Here is a 21,091-nt window from a genome sequence, read left to right on the forward strand (position 1 = left end):
ACAAAATTCTGATAGATTTCTGCACTTTCTCCAAAGCAATCATGTCTTCTCTGTGAGATACAGTAGTTACCAGAACTGTACACATTACTCAAGCTGTGGTCTAACTGGTGCAATCTACAGCTGTAGCTCTTTTATGCCTTAGTTAATAATAATGCTTTATCCAATTTTTTGACCTACAGTTTTTTGGGTAGCACTGTAGCATTGTAGTTACTTTGTTGTGAAAAAGCAGGACTGACAAATGATCCCACAGATCACGAAGTACAGTTGTCTCATAAGTAGCAATAATCTGCTGCCACAAAACAACAAATTTCATGACGTATGGCAACGGTAATTCTGATTTTAAATATTTTAGTATCCAAGTACCATACTTGCACCACTGAACTCAATGTACAAGTGAGCAAGTGGCTTTTATTCAAAATCCAAAATGAATAGGTTTCTTTCTAAAAACCCTATAACCAGAGTTGTCTAGGAAAAATATTTGAAAGGTGTACATCACTGACATATTGCTTGAGAACGTAGTAATGATGTGTTTCCCATTATTCACAATGTTCTGTTGAAAACATCCTGTAATTTGCTTAGCATACAGCTATACTATGAGAAGGAGTAGGAGAGGCAAATTGCTGCCTTTGATGTCTGCATCCTGAACACATTTCCCACCATGTTCTGCACTAATCTAGTTTTCATCAGGGTCCCTGGTCAGAAGTTTACAACCGGTTTAGTAATCAATTGCAACGCACACAAACCGCTGGAGGAACTCAGAAGGTCAGGGAGCATCTTCAGGGGGGAAAAAAAATAAACTGTCAGTGCTTCAGGTCATAAAGAAGTGTCTCAGCCCAAATGTTGTCTGTTTATTCATTTTCATAGATGCTGCTGAGTTCCTCCAGCATTTTGGATTTCCAGCATCTGCAGACTTTCTTGAGTTAGTAATCAATTGTATGAGAGTAGAGCAGAACTATAGTTTATTTCCCTCAGTAAAATCACTTATTATTTCAGAATAAACCTGGAAAGCAATCATAGGCTTATGAAAGCAAGTAGCTTCCCTAAATTCTGCTCATTTCCTCCGCAATAATCTCTAATTTAGAACTATTTAGCGCTAACATGAAGTGCTTTTCAGAAAGCTAAATCTAGTTACAGACTGAAAAATATAAACTCTGAAGAAACATCTCAAAATTAACTCTCAGCTTACAATGGCAAGCCAGAGATGAACTGGCAGAATAGATGTTTTAAGATTAACTTGATTTGTCATATGTGCGTTGAAACACATAGTGAGATGCATTGTTTGCATCAAATCAAATCAGCGAGGATTGAGTGGCAGCCCACAAGTGTTGCCACGCTTCCATTGCTGACTCTAACTATACATCTTTGGAATATGGGAGAAAACCAGAGTACCTGGAAGAAATCCATGTGGTCTGGGGAGTGTGTACAAGCTCCTTCCTTAGAACAGTGGGAATTGAACCCTGATCTTACTGCTGCCGCTCTAATAACATTATGCTAACCAGTACGTGATCATGCCACACCAAGACACCGGCTGAATATCTGTTTGTTGGGGGGTGCATGAAATGTAAAACACAACTCTTGCACTTTGGTAGGACCCACCAGGGTAGGTCTTGCTCAGTGAATGGTAGAGTACTGAGGGGTGTGGTAGAACAAAGGGATCGGGGAATACAGTTTCACAATTCATGAAAGTGGTATGTTGAAGTTGTATAAGATGTTAGTGAGGCCCAATTTGGAGTATTGTGTGCAGTTTTGGTCACCTACCTGCAGGAAAGATGTAAACCAGGTTGAAAGAATACGGAGAAAATTTACAAGGATGTTGCCGGGTCTGAGGACCTGAGTTATAAGCAGAGATTGAATAGTTTAGGACTGTATTCTTTAGAACGTAGATGACTGAGAGGTGATTTGATAGCGGTATACCAAATCGAGATGTATAGATAGAGTAAGTGCAAGCAGGCTTTTTCCACTGAGGTTGGGTGGGACTACAGCTAGAGGTCATGGGTTAAGGGTTTAAGTAGAACATAAGGGGAAATGTCTTCCCTCAGAGGGTTGTGAGAGTGTGGAATGAGCTACTAGCACAAATGGAGCATGCAAGCTTGATTGCAATTTTTAAGAGAAGTTTGGATAGGTACATACATAGGTATAGGGAGCTATGGTCTTGGTGTAGGTTGATGGAAGTAGGCAGGCTAAGTAGTTTCTAGATGGGCTGAAGGGCCTGTTTCTGTGCTGTGCTTCTCTATGACTGTATGAGCACAACACATAGGAGCAGAACTGGGCACTCAGCACTTTGAGTCTGCTCCACTATTCCATCATGGCTGGTTTATTATCCCGTTCAACCCCATTCTGCTTTCTCCCCATTTACATTACAGGAACATATTCTCCCATTTAACCCTCAACCATCAGGTTCCGGAATCAAAGGGGATAACTTTATTTGCCCCATCACTGAACTGTTCCCACAACCTAAGGACTCACTTTCAAGGGCTTTTCATCTCATGTTCTTGATGTTTATTCCTTATTTTTAGTGTTTGATGGCTCTGGGCTTGTACTCACTGGAATACAGAAGAATGAGGGGGGAATCTCATTAAAACCTATCAGATGGTGAAAGGCTGTGATAGAATGGATGTGGAAAGGATGTTTCCTATGGTGGGAGAATCTAAGACCAGAACACACTGCCTCAAAATAGAGAGGCATCCATTTAGAATGGAGATGAGGAGGAATTTATTCAGTAAGAGAGAGGTGAATCTCTGGAATTAGTTGCCACAGGTGGATGTGGAGGCCAAGTCATTGGGTGTAATTAAGGCAGAGGTTGATAGGTTCTTGATGGGTTAGGGAATGAAGGGACACGGGGAGAAGGCAGGAGATTGGGGCTGAGGGGGAAAATGGATCAGACTTAATGAAATGGCAGAGCAGACGCGATGGGCCACCCAAATGGCCTAATTCTGCTCCTTTAACTTATGGTCTTATTTATTATTATTGCTGCATTTTGTTCTCTTCCTTTTTGCATCTGCACAGTCTTTTGTTTTTATTTTGCACATTGGTTGTTTGTACTGTTGGGTGCGGTCTTTCATTGATTCTAGTGTGTTTCTTGTAGTTTCTGTGAATGCCTGCTAGAAAATGAATCTCACGGTTGTATATGGCGACATATACATACTTTGAAAATAAATTTACTTTGAACTTTCCTTGGTCTCACCTTCCAAAGCCGTACAGATGGGTTAGTGGGTGGGGGAGGGTTCAACAGAACATTTTCTCCCCGTTACAGTAGGAACAGGTCCTTAGACCCACCATGTCTGTGTTGATTATGATGCCAATCTAACTTGTTCCATCTGTCTGCATGTTCTCCATATCTGTCTCTTCCCTGCCTGTTCATATCTAAATGTTACAAAAAAATTAAAACCTCGTTGCCCTCTTTAATTAGCTCAGATGGATATTGCTAATATGATCCACGTTAGGATACAAACACAGCCATCAAATCACAGCCAAAAATGATATTGTATCCATTAAATAGGGGCCGTGGACAATTCTGATTTGATGGAGAATGGATGTGAAAGCACAGAGGAACATCTGGAGAAATTTCTGAAACGCCCGTTCGCTGCTGTCGTTACTGTGTGGTCGGGAATCTTTCGGAGGGTAGGCCTCAAAATCCCCGGTCTTGCCTGCTTTTGGCAGCCGAGAAGGAGGCAGAATCGTTCGGACAGAGATGGCGCTCAGTACTCGGTGTCAGAGAGCGGATCAGAGCTCGAAGTTTTCGGATGACTCAGAGTCGGATTGTGGTCGGCGTGGCAGGGAGAGTTTTTCTTCCTTCTCCCGTCTGCGTGAGATGTGGGACATCTGAGAAACTTTGAACTTTACTGTGCTCATGGACTTCTTCATCAAGTTATGGTATTGTTACACTGTTTGTAACTATATGTTATAATTATGTGGTTTTGTCAGTTTTTTCAGTCTTGGTTTGTCCTGTGTTTTGTGATATCACACTGGAGGAAATAATGTATCATTTCTTAATGCATGCATTGCTAAATGACAATAAAAGAGGACTACGTGTCTTCATAATCATCATCAAAACAATGCCTCAGATTTTATTTGTTATTTGTATTTATTTCATTTAGAGTTACAGCACAGTGACAGGACCTTCCAGACCGGTGAGTCTGTGCCACCCAATTCCACCCATGTGACCAATTAACCTACCGACCCGTCTGTACGTCTGCGGACTGTGGGAGGAAACCCATGCAGTCATGGGCAGATCCTACAAACTGCTTTCAAGTATATCAGGCACTCCTATTGGTTTTGAACCTTGTTCAAAGTTTAAAGTAAATTTTATTAACAGAGTGCATATGTCACCACATGCACCCCCGGGATTCATTTTCCTGCGGGCATACTCAGCAAATCTATAGAATAGTAACTAAAACAGGATCAATGACAGTGGCGGGAATTGAACCTGGGTCACTGCAGCTGTAACAGCTTTACATTAACCACTAAACTAAAGTGCCACTCCTTCTACATCCTGTCTTCTGTCACCTTTGCACCAGACCGTTGTTTCTTAACAGTATCGTTGGATTAGGATCTAAATTGTTATTTTTCTTATAGTTTAACGCTCTTACGCATTTGCTTCATCGCCTGTTTGTCTATAAGCATTCTGTGGATTTTCAGTAACTTGTAGTACAACTGGTTCTGTACTTATGTAGTTTCTTTGTCGGTAACCCTGAGATATCATTGTTACAGAAACAGTAATGAAGAGCGCTTCTGTATCTGGGTGGCCAAGGACAGACCGAGATGAAGGACCTTTGTTGCTGCCCTAAACACCAGCAGTGTAACAGGCAGTAAGCAATCAGAGATGTCATGGCAATGTAAATCAAGACTGTCCTTGTTGGCTTGCAGGTTGTTCTTGTCAGGGAAGATTCCCTTATCTGTCCAGCTTGAACTGACCTTCAGTATAAAGAAAGAACAGCGGGCAGACTTTGTTTACGCAAACACGAGGAAATCTGCAGATCTGGAAATTCAAGCAACACACACAAAAAACGCCAGTGAACGCAGCAGGCCAGGCAGCATCCATGTGAAGAGGTACAGTCGACGTTTCGGGCCGAGACCCTTCGTCAGGACTAATTGAAGGAAGAGCTAGTAAGTGGGAGGGGGAGATCCAAAATGATAGGAGCAGACAGGCGGGGGAGGGATGGAGCTAAGAGCTGGAAAGTTGATTGACAAAAGGGATACAAGACTGGAGAAGGGAGAGGATCATAGGACTGGAGACCTAGGGAGAGAGAAAGAGGGAGGGGAGCCCAGAGGATGGAGAGCAGGCAAGGAGTTATAGTGAGAGGGACAGAGGGAGAAGAAAGAGAGAGAGAGAGAAAAAAAGAGGGGAATTTAATAATAATAATTAAATAAGGGATGAGGTACGAAGGGGAGGAGGGGCATTAACGGAAGTTAGAGTGAGTTGGTTACATACCTGCTGCTGTATTACAAGTAATTGCTCACAGAGCTTTATGGTTATTTTTCGTTACATGTAATAAAACAGCTGTAACCACAAGATATGTACCTCATTCTTGACACAGAAGAACTTTCTGTTCAATGTCATCTCCAGATCCAGCAGTATTATTGTCCTTTATTGCAATTTTAACATTTTTAATCCCTGGGTTTTTACAGTCTAAATCTACTTCACACCTTGACAATTCACATCTTGTTAGGCATCTGGGTTTGCATGGATTGACCAAGTATGTGAGGCAGTCCTATTAGTTTTGAGCCTTGTTCAAAGTATCTCCACCCTGCCACACTGACCACAGGGTTATACTATCAATTAATTATGTCATCTTAACATCTGCCAGATGATGCTGAGGATGTTCTACGAGTCTGTGGTGGCCAGTGCGATCATGTTTGCTGTTGTGTGCTGGGGTAGCAGGCTGAGGGTAGCAGACACCAACAGAATCAACAAACTCATTTGTTAGGCCAGTGATGTTGTGGGGATGGAACTGGACTCTCTGACGGTGGTGTCTGAAAAGAGGATGCTGTCCAAGTTGCATGCCATCTTGGACAATGTCTCCCATCCACTACATAATGTACTGGTTGGGCACAGGAGTACATTCAGCCAGAGACTCATTCCACCGAGATGCCACACAGAGCGTCATAGGAGGTCATTCCTGCCTGTGGCCATCAAACTTTACAACTCTTCCCTTGGAGGGTCAGACACCCTGAGCCAATAGGCTGGTCCTGGACTTATTTCCTGGCATAATCTACATATTACTATTTAACTATTTATGGTTTTATTACTATTTAATTATTTATGGTGCAACTGTAACAAAAACCAATTTCCCCCGGGATCCGTAAAGTATGACTATCACTGTGATTATCTGAGCTCACCAATTAAATTATTGTGAACATAAAAGATTCTGCAGATGCTGGAAGTCCATAATAACGCCCACAAACTGCAGGAGGACCTCAGCAGGTCACGCAGCATCCATGAAGAGGAATAAACAGTTGATGTTTTGGCCCAGGACTCTTTCGTCGGGACTGGAAAGGAAGGGGTGAGGAAGTCAGAATAAGAAGGTGAGGGAGGGATCAGAGTATAAATGGGGAAGTGATAGGAGAAGGTAGGTGGGTGAGGAACTGGGAGGTAGTAGGTGGAAAAGGGAAAGGACTGAAGAAGGAGTCTAATAGGAGAAGAGGAGTGGAACCATAAGACCATAAAACATAGGAGCAGAATTAGGCCATTTGGCCTGTTGAGTCTGCTCCACCATTTCATCATGACTGAACCATTTTCCACTTCAGATTCAATCTCCTGTCAGCTCCCAGTATCCCTTCATGCCCTAACCGATCAAGAATATATCCACCTCTGCCTTAAGTATATGTAAAGACTTGGCCTCCACAGAGGGAGCTGATGGACAGGTGAAGAGAAGAGATAAGAGGGCAACCAGAATAGGGAATGGAAAGGGGTGGGGGGTGAACTATCAGAAGTTGGAAATTCGATGTTCATTCTGTCAGGTTGGAGGCTACGCAAATAGAATATGAGGTGTTGCTCCTTCAGCCCCAGAAAGGCCTCATCGTTGTAGTAGAGTCCATGGACCGACATGTCGGCCTGGGAGTGGGGAGTGGAATTAAAATGGTGGCTACCGGCATAGCCTCCCTGTTGCAGATGGAGTGAAGATGCTCCACAAAGCGGTCTACGTCAGATCACACTGAGGCCACTCAGGATACAGAAGGTGACCACAAAAGACTTGCAGGTGAAGTGTTGCGTCACCTGGAAGAACTATTTGAGACCCTGAGTAGTGGTGAGGGAGAAGGTGAACGGGGAGGTAAATTGCTAACAGTTATTTGTATAATGTGTTGCTGAATGGAGCGCAGTTTAGCATTGCCACCCACCTGTTTACACTGCAGTAGGGATTTGACAAATGCAATCAGTTTAAGTGCCCTGTGACTGATCTGGAGAAATGTCAAAGTGACTGGGGAGAGGGGGAGGGGACTAGAGAAACAGCGTAACATCGGAACAACGAGTCGCTGGACTCCGCTCTCGTCGTTGCGGAGGTGCCCTCTCTCACTCGCTGGAGAGAGCCTGTGTGAGATACGTACCGAAGTTTTGGGTTGTGAACTGCAGTTTGATGGTCTATGGATCAAGAAGAATTGCCATTGCCAAAACCAACTTCCCAAAAATCGAAACCCATTTTTACCAACAGACACATTTCTATGACAACAAGGCTTAGGCTACTAAAATGTTACATCTGGTCAATCTTGCTGTATGCTTCCGAAACATGGACAATAACACCAGAACTCCAAGGAAACTTAGAAGCAACAGAAATGTGGTTTCTTAGAAGAATGCTGAAAATATCATATAGAGATAGGGTAACTGATGAGTCAGCACTTCAACGTGCACATACAAGAAGATCTTTAGTGAGAACATTAAATGAGAGGAAACTTAAATTTCCTGGGCCATGTCATCAGAAAGGGAGAAATAGAATGCCTTACGTTACAAGGCTGTATGCCAACGCGGAAGAGGAAGGCAAAGAAGAAATTACATGGACACTGTGAAAGAACTAACAGATTTAAGTGTGCGAGATATCATTGACGCTGCGAGGGATCGTCGGATGTGGAAAGCCGTGATCGCCCAAGCGTGTAACGCGCAAGGCACATGAAGAGAGAAGATGGATCAATGGACTCTGGCTCTTCTGCTGATGTTTGTATGGTGGAAGGTGAGTCGGTCTGTGCTTCTGCTGATGTTTGTATGGTGGAAGGTGAGTCGGTCTGTGCTTCTGCTGGGGCGGGCGGGAGTTGGGCCGGGTCGATGATTTTGCTGCTGCTTGTGCGAAGGGGTGGGGGGGCTTCGGGGCTTTGATGTTGATATTGTTCTATGGGGTTTCGTTCTTTTGTAAATATCTGTGAGGAGGACGGAGTTCTGGTTGTGTACTGTATACATACTGTGATATTAAATGTACTTTGAAACTTTGAAAATCACTTGAAAGATGAAGAAGCGCATGCCTTTAAACGAAAGAATTGCAATTATAGTCTATTTCATTGATGGCAGAATTTTCACAAATCTGATTAGCAGCGAAATTACTGTTTTTGATAGTGCATCTTCTCACAATCCTCCGACTTCTGCAAGTTGGTTGAAGTATCCTCTGTACTTGCCTTTCATAATGAACAAGGCACCATAATACCTTCTGCAACCAGAGAGTGGAGCTGATGCACTGGGCAAAAACACAACCGAGTAATGACACGCTTTCTGGTTGCTACATTACACGTGCCCCCTAGAGTTCTAATGGGCATCTGCTATTCACCTACACAACTGCGAGGTAATTCATACTGGATGTCATTATCAATGAGGGGTTTAGTGTAGTGTAGCAAGCATCTAGCAAAGGTACACCGTACGTGCCAAGCAGCAAGCACCAACTTGTTAACAGTACTGCACTTTGGAGCTCAGTGATTCAGCTAAAGATTTCTTTTCCTCACGTAATCGACGAATCCGCAAAAGAAAGGAAACCTTCACCTTGTTCATTACTATTTAAGGAGATCAGCTATTCACAAGCTTTTAGATTGGTAGCTGATTGCTCTGCTCGTTGGGACAATATTACAAGTGTCACGTATTCTATGCATTTATTTTTTTTTCAAAAGTCCAGAAGGATTGATTTACCAGATTGTGAAATTTGATGTACTTCTATAAATCTGCAGTTTGTATGGTGGCGGTAGGGGGGGGGGGGGTTTGCGACGGGCTGCCTCACAGCCAATACCTTTGAACAGAAAATCCTACAAAAAGCAGTGAATATGGCCCAGTCCATCACGGGTAAAATCCACCCCGCCATTAATTACATCCCTCGTCCATCATTGGTAAAACTCCAAACACAAAGTGCTCTGCAGATGCTGGGGTCAAAGCAACACTCACAACATGCTGGAAGAAGTCAGCAGGTCGGGCAGCATCCGTGGAAACAATCAGTCAACGTTTCGGGCCGGAACCCTTCGTCAGGACTGTAGGGGGAAAGGGCAGAGGCCCTATAAAGAAGATGGGGGAGGGTGGGAAGGAGAAGGCTGGTAGGTTCCAGGTGAAAAACCAGTAGGGGGGAAAGATAAAAGTGTGGGGGAGTGGAAGCAGGGAGGTGATAGGCAGGAAAGGTGAAGAAGGAATAGGGGAAAACACAATGGGTAGTAGAAGGAGGCGGAACCATGAGGGAGGTAGTAGGCAGCTGGGGGAGGGGGCAGAGTGAAATAGGGACAGGGGAAGGGAGGGGGAGTGGACTACCGGAAGTTGGAGATCCAATGTTCATACCAAGGGACTGGAGAAATCTGCAGAATTTGTTGCCTTTTGCATACTGGTTGAATGCCCAAGTTGGTGCCGTCTTTCACTGATTCTGTTATGGTTATTATTCTATGAATTACTGAGTACACCTGCAAGAAAATTAATCTTAGGGTCATATATAAGGTGACATATATGTACTTTAATAATAAATTTACTTTGAACTTTGAAAGAAAAAACGCTTTGGTGACATGCACACAAGCAGTTGCTTCCAAATATAGGTGTTGTCTTTGGAATATATCATAAACATATGATTTATAGGTGTCACGGTAGCGTCGTGGTTAGCACACTGCTTAACAGTACCAGCAACCCAGGTTCAATTCCTGCCCTTGCCTGTAAGGAGCTTGTATGTTCTCCCCATCACCACGTGGGTTTCCTCCTGGCACTCTGGTTTACTCCCACAGTCCAAAGATGTACTGGTTGGTAGTTTAATTGGTCATTATAAATTATCCCGTGATCAGCCGAGGGAAAATCAGGGGATTGCTGGGTGGTGCGGCTGAAAGGGCCTATTCCTTTCTGTATCTCATGTGACGAGAATACACATAAAATTAAGTTGTTTGCTGGCCTAGGTTAGCATCAGTGGCATCAGCAGTTGGTCTGCCACCTGTCCTCAGGGGGAAGGAGAGATAAGGAACAATGAAGCAGCGTCTGGAGATGTGTAATGAAGGGACGGGAGAGAGAGCTGTCTGGAGCGGCTCCCCCTTTGAACCCTGAACTGTTTGAAGTGATGGACAGGCGATACCCCAGCAGGGGGATAAAAAGGGACAGGTTCGCTAAGGCAGGACACACACGACACCCGAGGTAACGAGACCCTGGAAGCGGTGCGCCTCTCACGAGTCGGTGGGAAGTACCGGACAACGCACAGGGTGGACAGGTACGATCAGCGGGAACCCGGTGTGTGTCCACCTTCGCCTGGGTGCCGGGTTCACTGCAGAGGATCGACCGCATCTGGAGGAGGGGTCACAGTCAGTGACCTCAGGTGACATCACAAAGGACCTGCCTGGGAGCTGCTGCTTGTGAGCAATATCGCCGGTCTGTGAGTGGAAGCCGTTCTGAATGATCAGTCGTTCCCGTTCTCTCTCTCTCTCCCCCCCCCCCCACGTTGTCCATCGCCATGGCAACGATTACTGCGAACTGAACTATTAAATCGAACTGGACTTTTGTGTCACTTTGAAATTGGTCATTTACCCCTAGACAACGATAGAACTTGATTGATGCTGTTATCTTAATTCTGTGCACATGTGTGTTTATCATTGCTGAACTGTTGCATTTATTATCCTTTCGATCACTGTGTTGCTTGTTTCTTCAATAAAATTTTCTTAGTTCTAGTAATCCAGACTCCAACTGAGTGATCCATTTCTGCTGGTTTGGCAACCCAGTTACAGGGTACGGAACACTCAATTTTAAAAAATACCTGGATTAATGACCAGAGGGAATGGAGAGCAGGGTAAGATGCTGGAGAAGGGAGAATGGAAAGGAAGGATCTTATAAAGATCAGCACCACTGCTTTACTAGACATCTTCCCTTACAAATAAAACTCACTCTTTAAAATACAAATAGTCCAAGGACTTTCACAGCTACGACAGAACAAAAGGAAAACTGTTCCTTTTTAATGAAGCAAATATTTTCAAGAAAAAGACAAAATACAAAAATGTAAAAATTTTATTCCAGTTTATTGGCATTCTTTGGTGAATAATGAACTATGTTCAATAATTGTACATATAATACTAGAACAAAATCGGTCCTAAGTTATGACTTCATGACAAAATTTAAAAGAAAAATTACTTAAGATACGTCAATCATTCTTAACAGAGTCAACATACTTCAACTGTATATTTATTCAGCCATATATTGAATTCTAACTCATTCAATTAAGTCAGTCATATCATCATTATTGGTTTATCTTATCATTATTGGCTTAAACAATAAGTGCAGCCTCTTAGGCATTGGATACAAACACATAAAACTGAAAAATAATATATTTATTCAACAGAATTTAAAACATAACAAAATTAGATTATGAATATGCACAGGTGAATGAATTCCTCTCCCAACAATACAAACATATTGTAGACGTTCCCATTCAATCAATGTTTTTACGATGAGGAAGAGTTAACTGTACAATATTGGTTCATGTATTAACAATTCACAATTTCTTCCCCTCTATAGTTGTAACTGATGTGGACCAAAAAGTTGAATTTGATTTTGAACCAGAAATTATGTCACAGCCAAGGATGATACTTCCTCCTTTTTCTGTTATATTTTGGGGTTTTTCATAAAGTATCTGTATTGGTAATTCCAGCTTTGTGTAAAATTGTACGTTTCAATGAGAAGACAGTAAAAGGTTATGAGTTACATAGAACTGTATATCCCATTCTTTCGATTTCAAAGGACAAATATCATTTTAAAAAAGTATATTTGTGTTGTGTTTTGCAGCCACTGAGTACTCTATGACCAATGAAGCACATTTCAAATGTACCAATTTTGCGCTCTAGGAAATGCGATGGGCAATTTAAATCATGAATTAAATCCCACAAACAGTACTGTGATATTAACCGAAAAATTGACTGGCAATGCAGAGTAAATATTGGCCTGGAAACCAGGAATTACTCCAATACACTTGTACAGAATAGTACTATGACGGGGCTTAGGTTTAATGTCTCATCCAAAACACGAAATCAAAAAGACAATCTATTCTGAGAAGTATGTAATATGAATTGATTACAAGAATGAAGAAAAAGTTGGCCAATCAGAAGTGATCACTGGACCAGATTCTGCAATTAGTAGTGAACGATGTGCAGAAGGTTTTTACCAGGATGCTTTAGAGGGCATGCGCTATCACGCGAGGCTGGATAAACTTGGGTTGTTTTCTGTGGAGCGGTGGAGGCTGAGGGGAGATCTGATAGAGGTTTATAAGTTTGTGAGAAGCATTGATAGAGTGGACAGGGAGTATCTGTTTCCCAGGGTTGAAATGTCTAATACCCGAGGGCATGCATTGAAGGTGAGAGGGGGCAGGTTCAAAGGAGATGTGAGGGGTAAGTTTTTTTGTTTACTCAGAGAGTGGAGAATGCCTGGAATGGTGGTAGAGGTAAATACATCGAAGGCCTTTAAGAGGCGTTTAGGTAGATACATGAATATGAAGATGGTGGGATATGGACATTGTGCAGATGGGAGGGATTGGTTTTTGGGTTTTTTTGATTTTTTTTTTTAGCCGGTTTGGTACAACTGTGGGCGGACTGGCCTGTTCCTGTGCTGTACTGTTCTATGTTCTAATGTCATTTATTCTGTATGTTTTCCCTGAGACTTTATTATCAAAATTCCTATTAGTCAACTATCCAAATTGGCACAGTCAATTACTACATAGCATCTGAAACTTGTGTAAAAAAAAATGTAAACTATTATACAACTCCAATGGACTCACTTTGAAGGAATCTTCATATTCACAACATTTATTGCTTATTTATTTATTATTATTATTTCTTTTTTTATTTGCTGTCTTCTGCACCCTGGTTGAACGCCCAAGTTGGGCAGTCTTTCATTGATTTGGTGATGGTTATTTTTCTATAGATTTATTGTGTATGCCCACATAAAATGAATCTCAGGGTTGTATATGGTGCCATATATGTACTTTGATAATAAATTTACTTTGAACTTTGAACTCCGTAACCAAAGTGATGTTAATGAGTATTGCAGAGGCTGAACCAGGAAATATAAAAGTAATGAATTCTATGCCATCATATACAGAAATGAAAAAGAAAGTGAGATAAGAAAGATAAAAACAAAAATATTTGAAGACATCCATTAATTAAAGTCAGGAAATGAGACTCCATACTTGTTGGGATTTGAATTCTCATGCCATCTATTAAGAATGTAATGTTATTAAAAAAGTATTAAAAGTACTCTCTATATTACATTCTTGATTGTTGCCAAACAATGACTCTGGTGAGTTTGAAGTGTACTTCTGTTAAATATAGCAACTTCTTGCCAGTAAATATATTTGAATGATGAATCTCATGGCAGCTCTGCATTTATCCATTTATCAGTGAATATGTGGTAGCTGGGACTCACTGTCCAATTTACATAATCATAATAGTGACCTCAGTACTAAAGTCTCATTAGGATTTTTATCATAAAACCTGGCACAGCAATTATCTCTCTTCATGCTGCTAAACAGGCACTTAAAAACAGAACTGACAAAAGAAATCTTTAAACCAGCAATTGTATACGATGATTCCTCTTAGCAGATTACAAAATGTTAAAAATACTGATTTACCTCAAGTTGGAGTGTTCATAAGAGAGGACTCAGACCTAAAGAGATTACTACTTCTAAAATACGTTCTCCAAATGTCACACTTAACAACAACAGAAACCTCCATGGACTCAGGTTTGAATAGATAGTTCTACTAAACATTTACATTCAGTGAGTGTTTACACTACAAGAGTTATGTTATGAATTTGCTTTTAAATACCTGTACTCAATAACAGAGTTATTGGGCTATTCAAAAGAAGTGCTCTCGAGAATTAATAACTATTGGTTATTTAAAGGGCAATTGAATCGTATTATTGTTGAATTAAAACTGGCTTGAACCTATTTTTAGAATGTTAATGAATCTTTAAATGAAAGAAAGTACATTTTATAATAGCTTATGAGTGAAAAATTATCTTGTGGTTCACACTCGTGCATGAAATTCATAAAATCTTTTGGAGACCAATAGTGTGTGACACCCCTGTTGTGCTCAAACCATCAATTTATTATTTTTCAATAACAGAAAAGCAGCATCTATCTTCAAAAATCCTCACCACCCAGGCTATGCTCTTATCTCTCTGCTGCCATCGGGTAAAAGGTACAAGGGACTCAGGACTTGCAACACCAGGTTCAAGAACAGTTCCTACCCCTCAATCATCAGGCTCGAACAAAAAAAGAGATACTCATTTCTGGTGTCCCACAATTGAAGGTCTCACTTTAAGGATTCTTCACCTTGTTATTTCATGCTCGTTATTTATTGCTTTTATTTAAATTTGCATTTGCACAGTTGTTATTCATTGATCCTGTTTACAGTTCAGTAAACAGGCTAAGTATGCCCACAGGAAAAAGAATCTCGGGGTTGTATGTGGTAACAGGTATGTATACTGATAATAAATTTTACTTTGAACTTTGAGGTTTTGAACTTTATGCTCCCCCAATCCATTTGATGGTACAACAATAAATATGGCCTCTGAACGATTCTCCTTAATGGATAATTGTTTTAATTAGCATATCAGATCATAAAAATGTAAAGTAGGTTATTTTTGTCTAACAGCAATATCAGTAATGGCATATATATCTATGTTATTACATTTTTGATGGTGCAGGTGTTACATCTGCATTGATTTGTCTTAAGTAATTTTCATTTATTAAGGATATGTTAGTGTTCATTTTGATAGGACTAGAATATAAAAGCAAGGACTTTAAAGGCACTGATCAGACCACATGGAGTATTGTGAGCAGTTTTGGGCCCCATAATCCAAGAATGAAAAAATGTCCTTCTGAACTGATTCTACTGTTTACAGGCTAACTTTCACAGACTCTTTTCAGCTCATGCTCTCCTTTTATTTGCTCTGTTTGTCTTGATTTGCACATTGGATTTCTGTCAGTTTTTGTTTATGCATAAACACAAGTCTGCAGATACTGGAAATCCAAAGCAGCTCTCACAAAAGGAAGGGGGAAGATGCCAAAATGTAAAAGCTGGGGGAATCCAGAGGGAAGTGATAGGCTAGTGAGAAAAGATAAAGGGCCAGATGGGGGAATAGAGGAGGTGGGTGGAAAGGAGGGGATTTGTTTACCGAAGGAGAAATTGATATTCACGCCATCAGGTTGGAGGCTACCCAGACAGAAGGCACTCCTCTTTCTCTTTGTCCTATGGTCCACTCTCCTCTTCTATCTGATTCTTTTTTCTCCAGCCCTTGACCTTTCCCACCTACCTGGCTTCATCTATCACCTTCCAGCTAGCCTCCTTCCCCTCCCCCCACCTTTTTATTGTGGTGTCTTTCCCCCTTCCTTCTCAGTTCTGAAGAAGGATCTCGCCCTGAAACATCGACTGTTTATTCATTTCTACGATGCTGCCTGACCTGCTGAGTTCCTCCAGCATTTTGTGTGCGTTACTTTGTTCATGATACTTTTTGTAAAATTCTGTTGTATTTCATCTTTCCTATAAATGCCTGCAAGAAAATGAATCTCAAGGTAGCATATGGTAACATATATCTCCTGTACTTGATAAATTTACTTTGAACTTTAAATCTTCATTTGTTTTGTTTGCTTTTTGATTCTGTACAGCGAGAGCTCAGGGAAACCGGCATCAAATTCCCTGTATGTGTCCACATACTTGGTGATAACAAAGGATTCTGATTCTGTAGAAATGCATTCCCATTGCTATGATCTTTAATTAGTTTCTTTAGCATTACCTGCTCGGAAATAAAAATTACAATCTGGTCTAATACTTCAAATAAGTTAATATTGAAGTCACTGGGAATTGGGGAATAGGGGCAAACTCTCCAGACCAGGGGTTCCCAATCTGGGGTCCACTGACCTCTTGCTTAATGGTCCATGATAAAATGGCGGAGCAGACTCGATGGGCCGTATGGCCGACTTCTGCTCCTTTGTCTTATGTCTTATGACATAAAAGAGGCTGGGAACCCCCTGCTCCAGTCACTGCCTTATACCTTTGCTGCTGGAGTTCCACTATACAAAATTCCAGGTCTTATCATCTTCAGCAGTTTCATCAATGGCCATCACATGGTCAGAAGTGGATCCCTTCACCCCACTGTAAGTTCAGAAATGGGGGTGTTTCTTGATGATCATGCAGCATTCAGTTCCATTTGTCACTCTGGAAAATGTTGCAATTTGTACCTGAATGCAGCAAACCTGGACAGTGTTCAGACTCACTCTGATAAACAGCACTCACACTCTACACAATGCAATCAGTAATACTCCATCAGGAGCAAACCAGCCTCTATTCCTGGCATCCGTTCCCTCTGAGCTGCATGGGTGTGCCACCGCACAGCTACCAAAACGCTCCCACTTACATAGACTGTGCTGCCGCCCAGCTGGAATTTTCTTTTACATAAGATATTTCTGTTGTACTGTATTTCATTATACCCTTCAATTAAATAAATAAAGTCAAAAGTATGTGATTCTTTTCAATTTTCATTCCAAATATTCATAGTATGCATATTACAAAGAAAAAGCATTTTAAGTGCCACACACATCAAAGTTGCTGGTGAATGCAGCAGGCCAGGCAACATCTCTAGGAAGAGGTACAATCGACATTTCGGGCCGAGACCCTTCGTCAGGACGAAGACGAAGGGTCTCGGCCCGAAGCATCGACTGTACCACTTCCTAGAGATACTGTCTGGCCTGCTGCGTTCACCAGCAACTTTGATGTGTGTTGCTTGAATTTCCAGCATCTGCAGAATTCCTCATTTTTACGATTTTAAATACCACGCAGTTTTCAGGCTCTGTAAAAATTTCCTGTTCAGAGCAATGGTTAGCGCACAAATTTTTCTACAGAAGTGGTTTGCCATTGTTTTCTTCTGGGCAGTGTCTTTACAAGACAGGTGGCCCCTGCCATTATCAATGCTCTTCAAACATTGTCTGCCTGTGGTCAGTGGTCGCATAGCCAGGACTTGTGATATGCACCAGCTGCTCGTATGACCATCCACCACCTGATCTCATGGCTTCATATGACCATGATTTGGGGGTGAGGGGGGGAGTGTGCTAAGCAGGTGCTACACCTTGTCCAAGGGTGACCTGCAGGCTAGCAGAGGGAAGGAGTGCCTTACGCCTCCTTTGGTTGAGACTCACCAACACCCTGACACTGAAGTTCACCATCATCCAGGGCAAAAGGACTCTTTTATCTGTACACTATCCAGCATATTGAGCATTCACTTATTTTGCTACTGACTGCAAGACAAGGTGCCTCAAAAATAGTAATACAACATTTCACCTAATCTTTGATAGCATCTCTAAAATCTACGCCCTGTACTATCTAGGCAAGGTGTTCCTAACCTTTTTTTTAATGCCATGGACTGGCACCATTAACTGAAGGGACCATGGACCCAGAGTGGGAACCCCTGGTCTAGATGTTCAAGAGTAAATGGTGCAGAGGTATTCCAGTCTGCAGATTCCTGTCCCACTTAACATCTTGACTATTGCTTCATTATTGACAAGTCCTCAGGCTCTCAAACGGCATCTTTGCAACCTTTCAAAAAATACTCACTACTGCGTTCTCAAGGGTAGTTAGAAATGGGCAATACATAGAGGCTTTGCTGATGAGAAACTCATGAGTAAATAAAGCAGAACTACTCACAAACTAAAATACATCATTCCCTGTTTGTGCCTTCCTCCCACCCAATTTTATGTTTTTCATGATTTGAACATTTAAAATATCTTTTCCTCTGCTTTTTTTGCAAAAGTAACTTCTTGTGAGGAGCAGAATATGAAATATGAAAAGAAAAATATATGTTTTCTCCTCGAGCTTTTCACATAAAGGACAATATGACTTTTGTTAAGTTCACATTGTTAAAAAAAAAATCAAGCATATATTGAGTTTCCTTTTTTGCTTGATTGTCAGCACCAAAAGACAAAATTAAAAAGTCTATTGATCCCGGTAGAGTCATCGGTGCATAATCCGATGCACAGACCATCATAAAGGGAGAACATTTTTATGAAAATGGCATCTTGTGTATATAGGAACAGTTAATAGCAAGAGTACTTTAGAATGTAAAATAATACTCTCCAGAATACAGTGCTGTTTTAATATCATTACAATTCTTCTCTTTCTTTGTTTTGTGGCTGCTTGTAAGGAAATGATTGTCAAGGTTGTATAAAGTATATATACTTTGATCATAAATGTACTTTGAACTTTGAAAACACTAGAATTATCATGGCTGGTCACTGAAAGTTTAAATTTCATCACACCCAAACAGAATTGGGTGATGGCCTATATTTTATAGCTAGGGACAAGGTTCATTGTCAAAGTATGTAAGCAGTATACAACTCGGAGATTCATCTTCTCCAGACGGCCACGAAACAAAGAAAACCATGGAAGCCATTCAAAGGAAAACATCAACCACCCCCTCCATGCACAAAAAACAAATTACACAACGGGCTACAAGAACATTAAAACCCCCTCCCATGCAAATGGCAACAAGAACATCAACCCCCCCCCCACTCACCCACAAAAAACAAATCGTGCAAATAGCAACAAGAAATGGCAAATGGCATTTGATAGCTCTGGGCCTGTATTCACTGGAGTTCAGAAGAATGAGGGGACCTCATTAAAACCTATTGAATGGTGAAAGGCCTTGATAGAGTGGATGCAGAGAGGATGTTTCCTCTGGTGGGAGAGTCTAAAACCAGAGGACACAGCCTCAGAATGTGGAGGAATTTAGCCAGAGTGTGATGAACCTGTGGAATTTTTTTTACCACAGGTAGCTGTGGAGGCCAAGTCTTAAAATATATTTAAGGCCGAAGTTGATAGATTCTTGATTGGTCAGGGCATGAAGGGATACATTGGGAAGGCAGGAGATTGGGGCCGAGAGGGAAAATAGAGCAGCCATGATGAAATGGTGGAACAGACTCAATGGGTCAAATGGCCTAATTCTGCTCCTATGTCTTGTGGACTAAGAACAGTGACTCAGAATAAGGGGAAAAAACCTGGAAAGGTGATGAGGTGGAATTCCTTTAATCAGAGGATATTATGCATTTGGGATTCTCTATCCCACAGGTTGTTGCATCATTGATTAGTGAGTATATTCAAGACACATACTGATAGATCTTTGGACAGTAAAAATCAATGACATGAGGATTCAGTTTGAAAGTTAAGCTGAGGTAGAATTTCAGCCATGATCTTATAATAGAGGTGGTTTGAGGAGTTACTGCTCCTGTTCCTTAAGTCCCAATTTTTAATACACTGATCTAACTTATGATTTCAGGGTAAGTCCACTGACAGTTTGGTATGACTAGAAATTAGATATTGCCTCCAGAGTGGCTTAAAGGTAGAACTATCGTAGTTTAAAACTCCTTCGGATTTCACAATTTCCTGGGCAAATAACTTGAATATACTGTAATGGTAAGCACTGTAAAAGCCAAGAGCATTTTGCTAACTAAATTCATAATAAATTTAATAATCAAATGGTCAAAATAGGAGAAACTACCTATACCATCCATTTAGTTAGCGTATCATATATCTGGGAAATTCCTTCACTCTGTGCACTCAGTAACTTCCACATACGACAGGATTGCTACAACACATATCATCAGTCACTTAGAAAATCCTGCCATATTCGTTGGGATACATTATCCCTCCAGTTGTGGACCACATGGCAACATTGCGGTGTCATTAACTTCTTTTCCAATTTTCAGTAAATCTGATAACTACTTTCCATGTTTGTTCACAGCCTTCTTATTCACACAAGAATTTCCTCTGATTATAAAAGAGTTCCAAAACTCTGTTTCTCATTAAGTGCAATAATAGTAAACAACTTTTCCATGGACTATTGAAATAGCTTGAACAATTTTATAGTCAAAATGGAATTTGAGATAAACCAGTGGAACAGATAGAAAAACCATAGGTACTTACAGGCAGATCAAAACATTCTCTCTTAGAAATCAAACAGATTAGCATTTCAAGAGATTACTCCTTAAAACTGTACATTATAGAAAACAATTTCTTTGCAACAGATACTTATACATCCATGCTTTGGTCCTTCAGGCTGACTGAACCTTTTATAAACCTTCCCGTTGCACCTATTAATCTGCTGTCCCAGGTTGGAAGATGATTTTCATGCAGAATCTTCTGTGTTAAATACTTCTCACGTTTAATTTGTTCTTTAATGTGTGCTGGGACATCAGGAATCACGTATGACACAAGGAATTTCACCCCAAATACAATGTGCTGAAAAATAGTAAAATCAAATCAACAATTAAAACCTGTTTCTTTGTGATAATGTAGTGAAAGCTACTTGATTCATGCAGCCTTATAATCATGTATTGTATTTTATTTCACCACACCCCTGAGCTGATCACTGGCCACAATCTATGGACTCACTTTCAAAGACTCAACAACTCCTATTGTCAGATCTCTTTCTCTCTCTCTATCACTCTATCTATCTATCTATCTGTCTTTTCCTATTTGCACAGGTTGTCTTCTTTTGCACATTGGTTCTTTGTCAGTCTTTATGTGCAATTTCTCATTGATTCTGTCTTTTTTTAAATTTCTATTTTTGGGGGTGATGTATTAGCATGGATAGAGTATTGGTTAACTGATAGAAAGCAGTGAGTTGGGATACGTGGGT

General features: G+C 41.0%; 1 protein-coding gene and 1 long non-coding RNA gene across 3 annotated transcripts in view; one reads left to right on the top strand and one right to left on the bottom strand.

Annotated features, from left to right (window-relative positions):
- The first annotated feature begins 8,007 nt into the window (after window positions 1–8,007).
- LOC140202504 (uncharacterized) overlaps window positions 8,008–21,091 on the top strand; it is a 58,024-nt gene continuing 44,940 nt past the window's right edge. Inside the window, exon 1 of the long non-coding RNA XR_011887110.1 lies at window positions 8,008–8,162. This is a non-coding gene — a long non-coding RNA (uncharacterized lncRNA). The remainder of the gene's footprint in view (window positions 8,163–21,091) is intronic.
- Window positions 17,149–21,091, bottom strand: part of ano6 (anoctamin 6) — a 171,529-nt gene continuing 167,586 nt past the window's right edge. For both annotated transcript variants that reach the window (XM_072267430.1, XM_072267431.1), the window contains one exon: window positions 17,149–20,691. In XM_072267430.1, the coding sequence (XP_072123531.1) occupies window positions 20,482–20,691 (210 nt within the window). In that variant the 3' untranslated portion in view covers window positions 17,149–20,481. The remainder of the gene's footprint in view (window positions 20,692–21,091) is intronic.

This window comes from Mobula birostris, chromosome 9 (genome assembly GCF_030028105.1).
Source record: "Mobula birostris isolate sMobBir1 chromosome 9, sMobBir1.hap1, whole genome shotgun sequence".
Lineage (NCBI taxonomy): Eukaryota > Metazoa > Chordata > Chondrichthyes > Myliobatiformes > Myliobatidae > Mobula > Mobula birostris.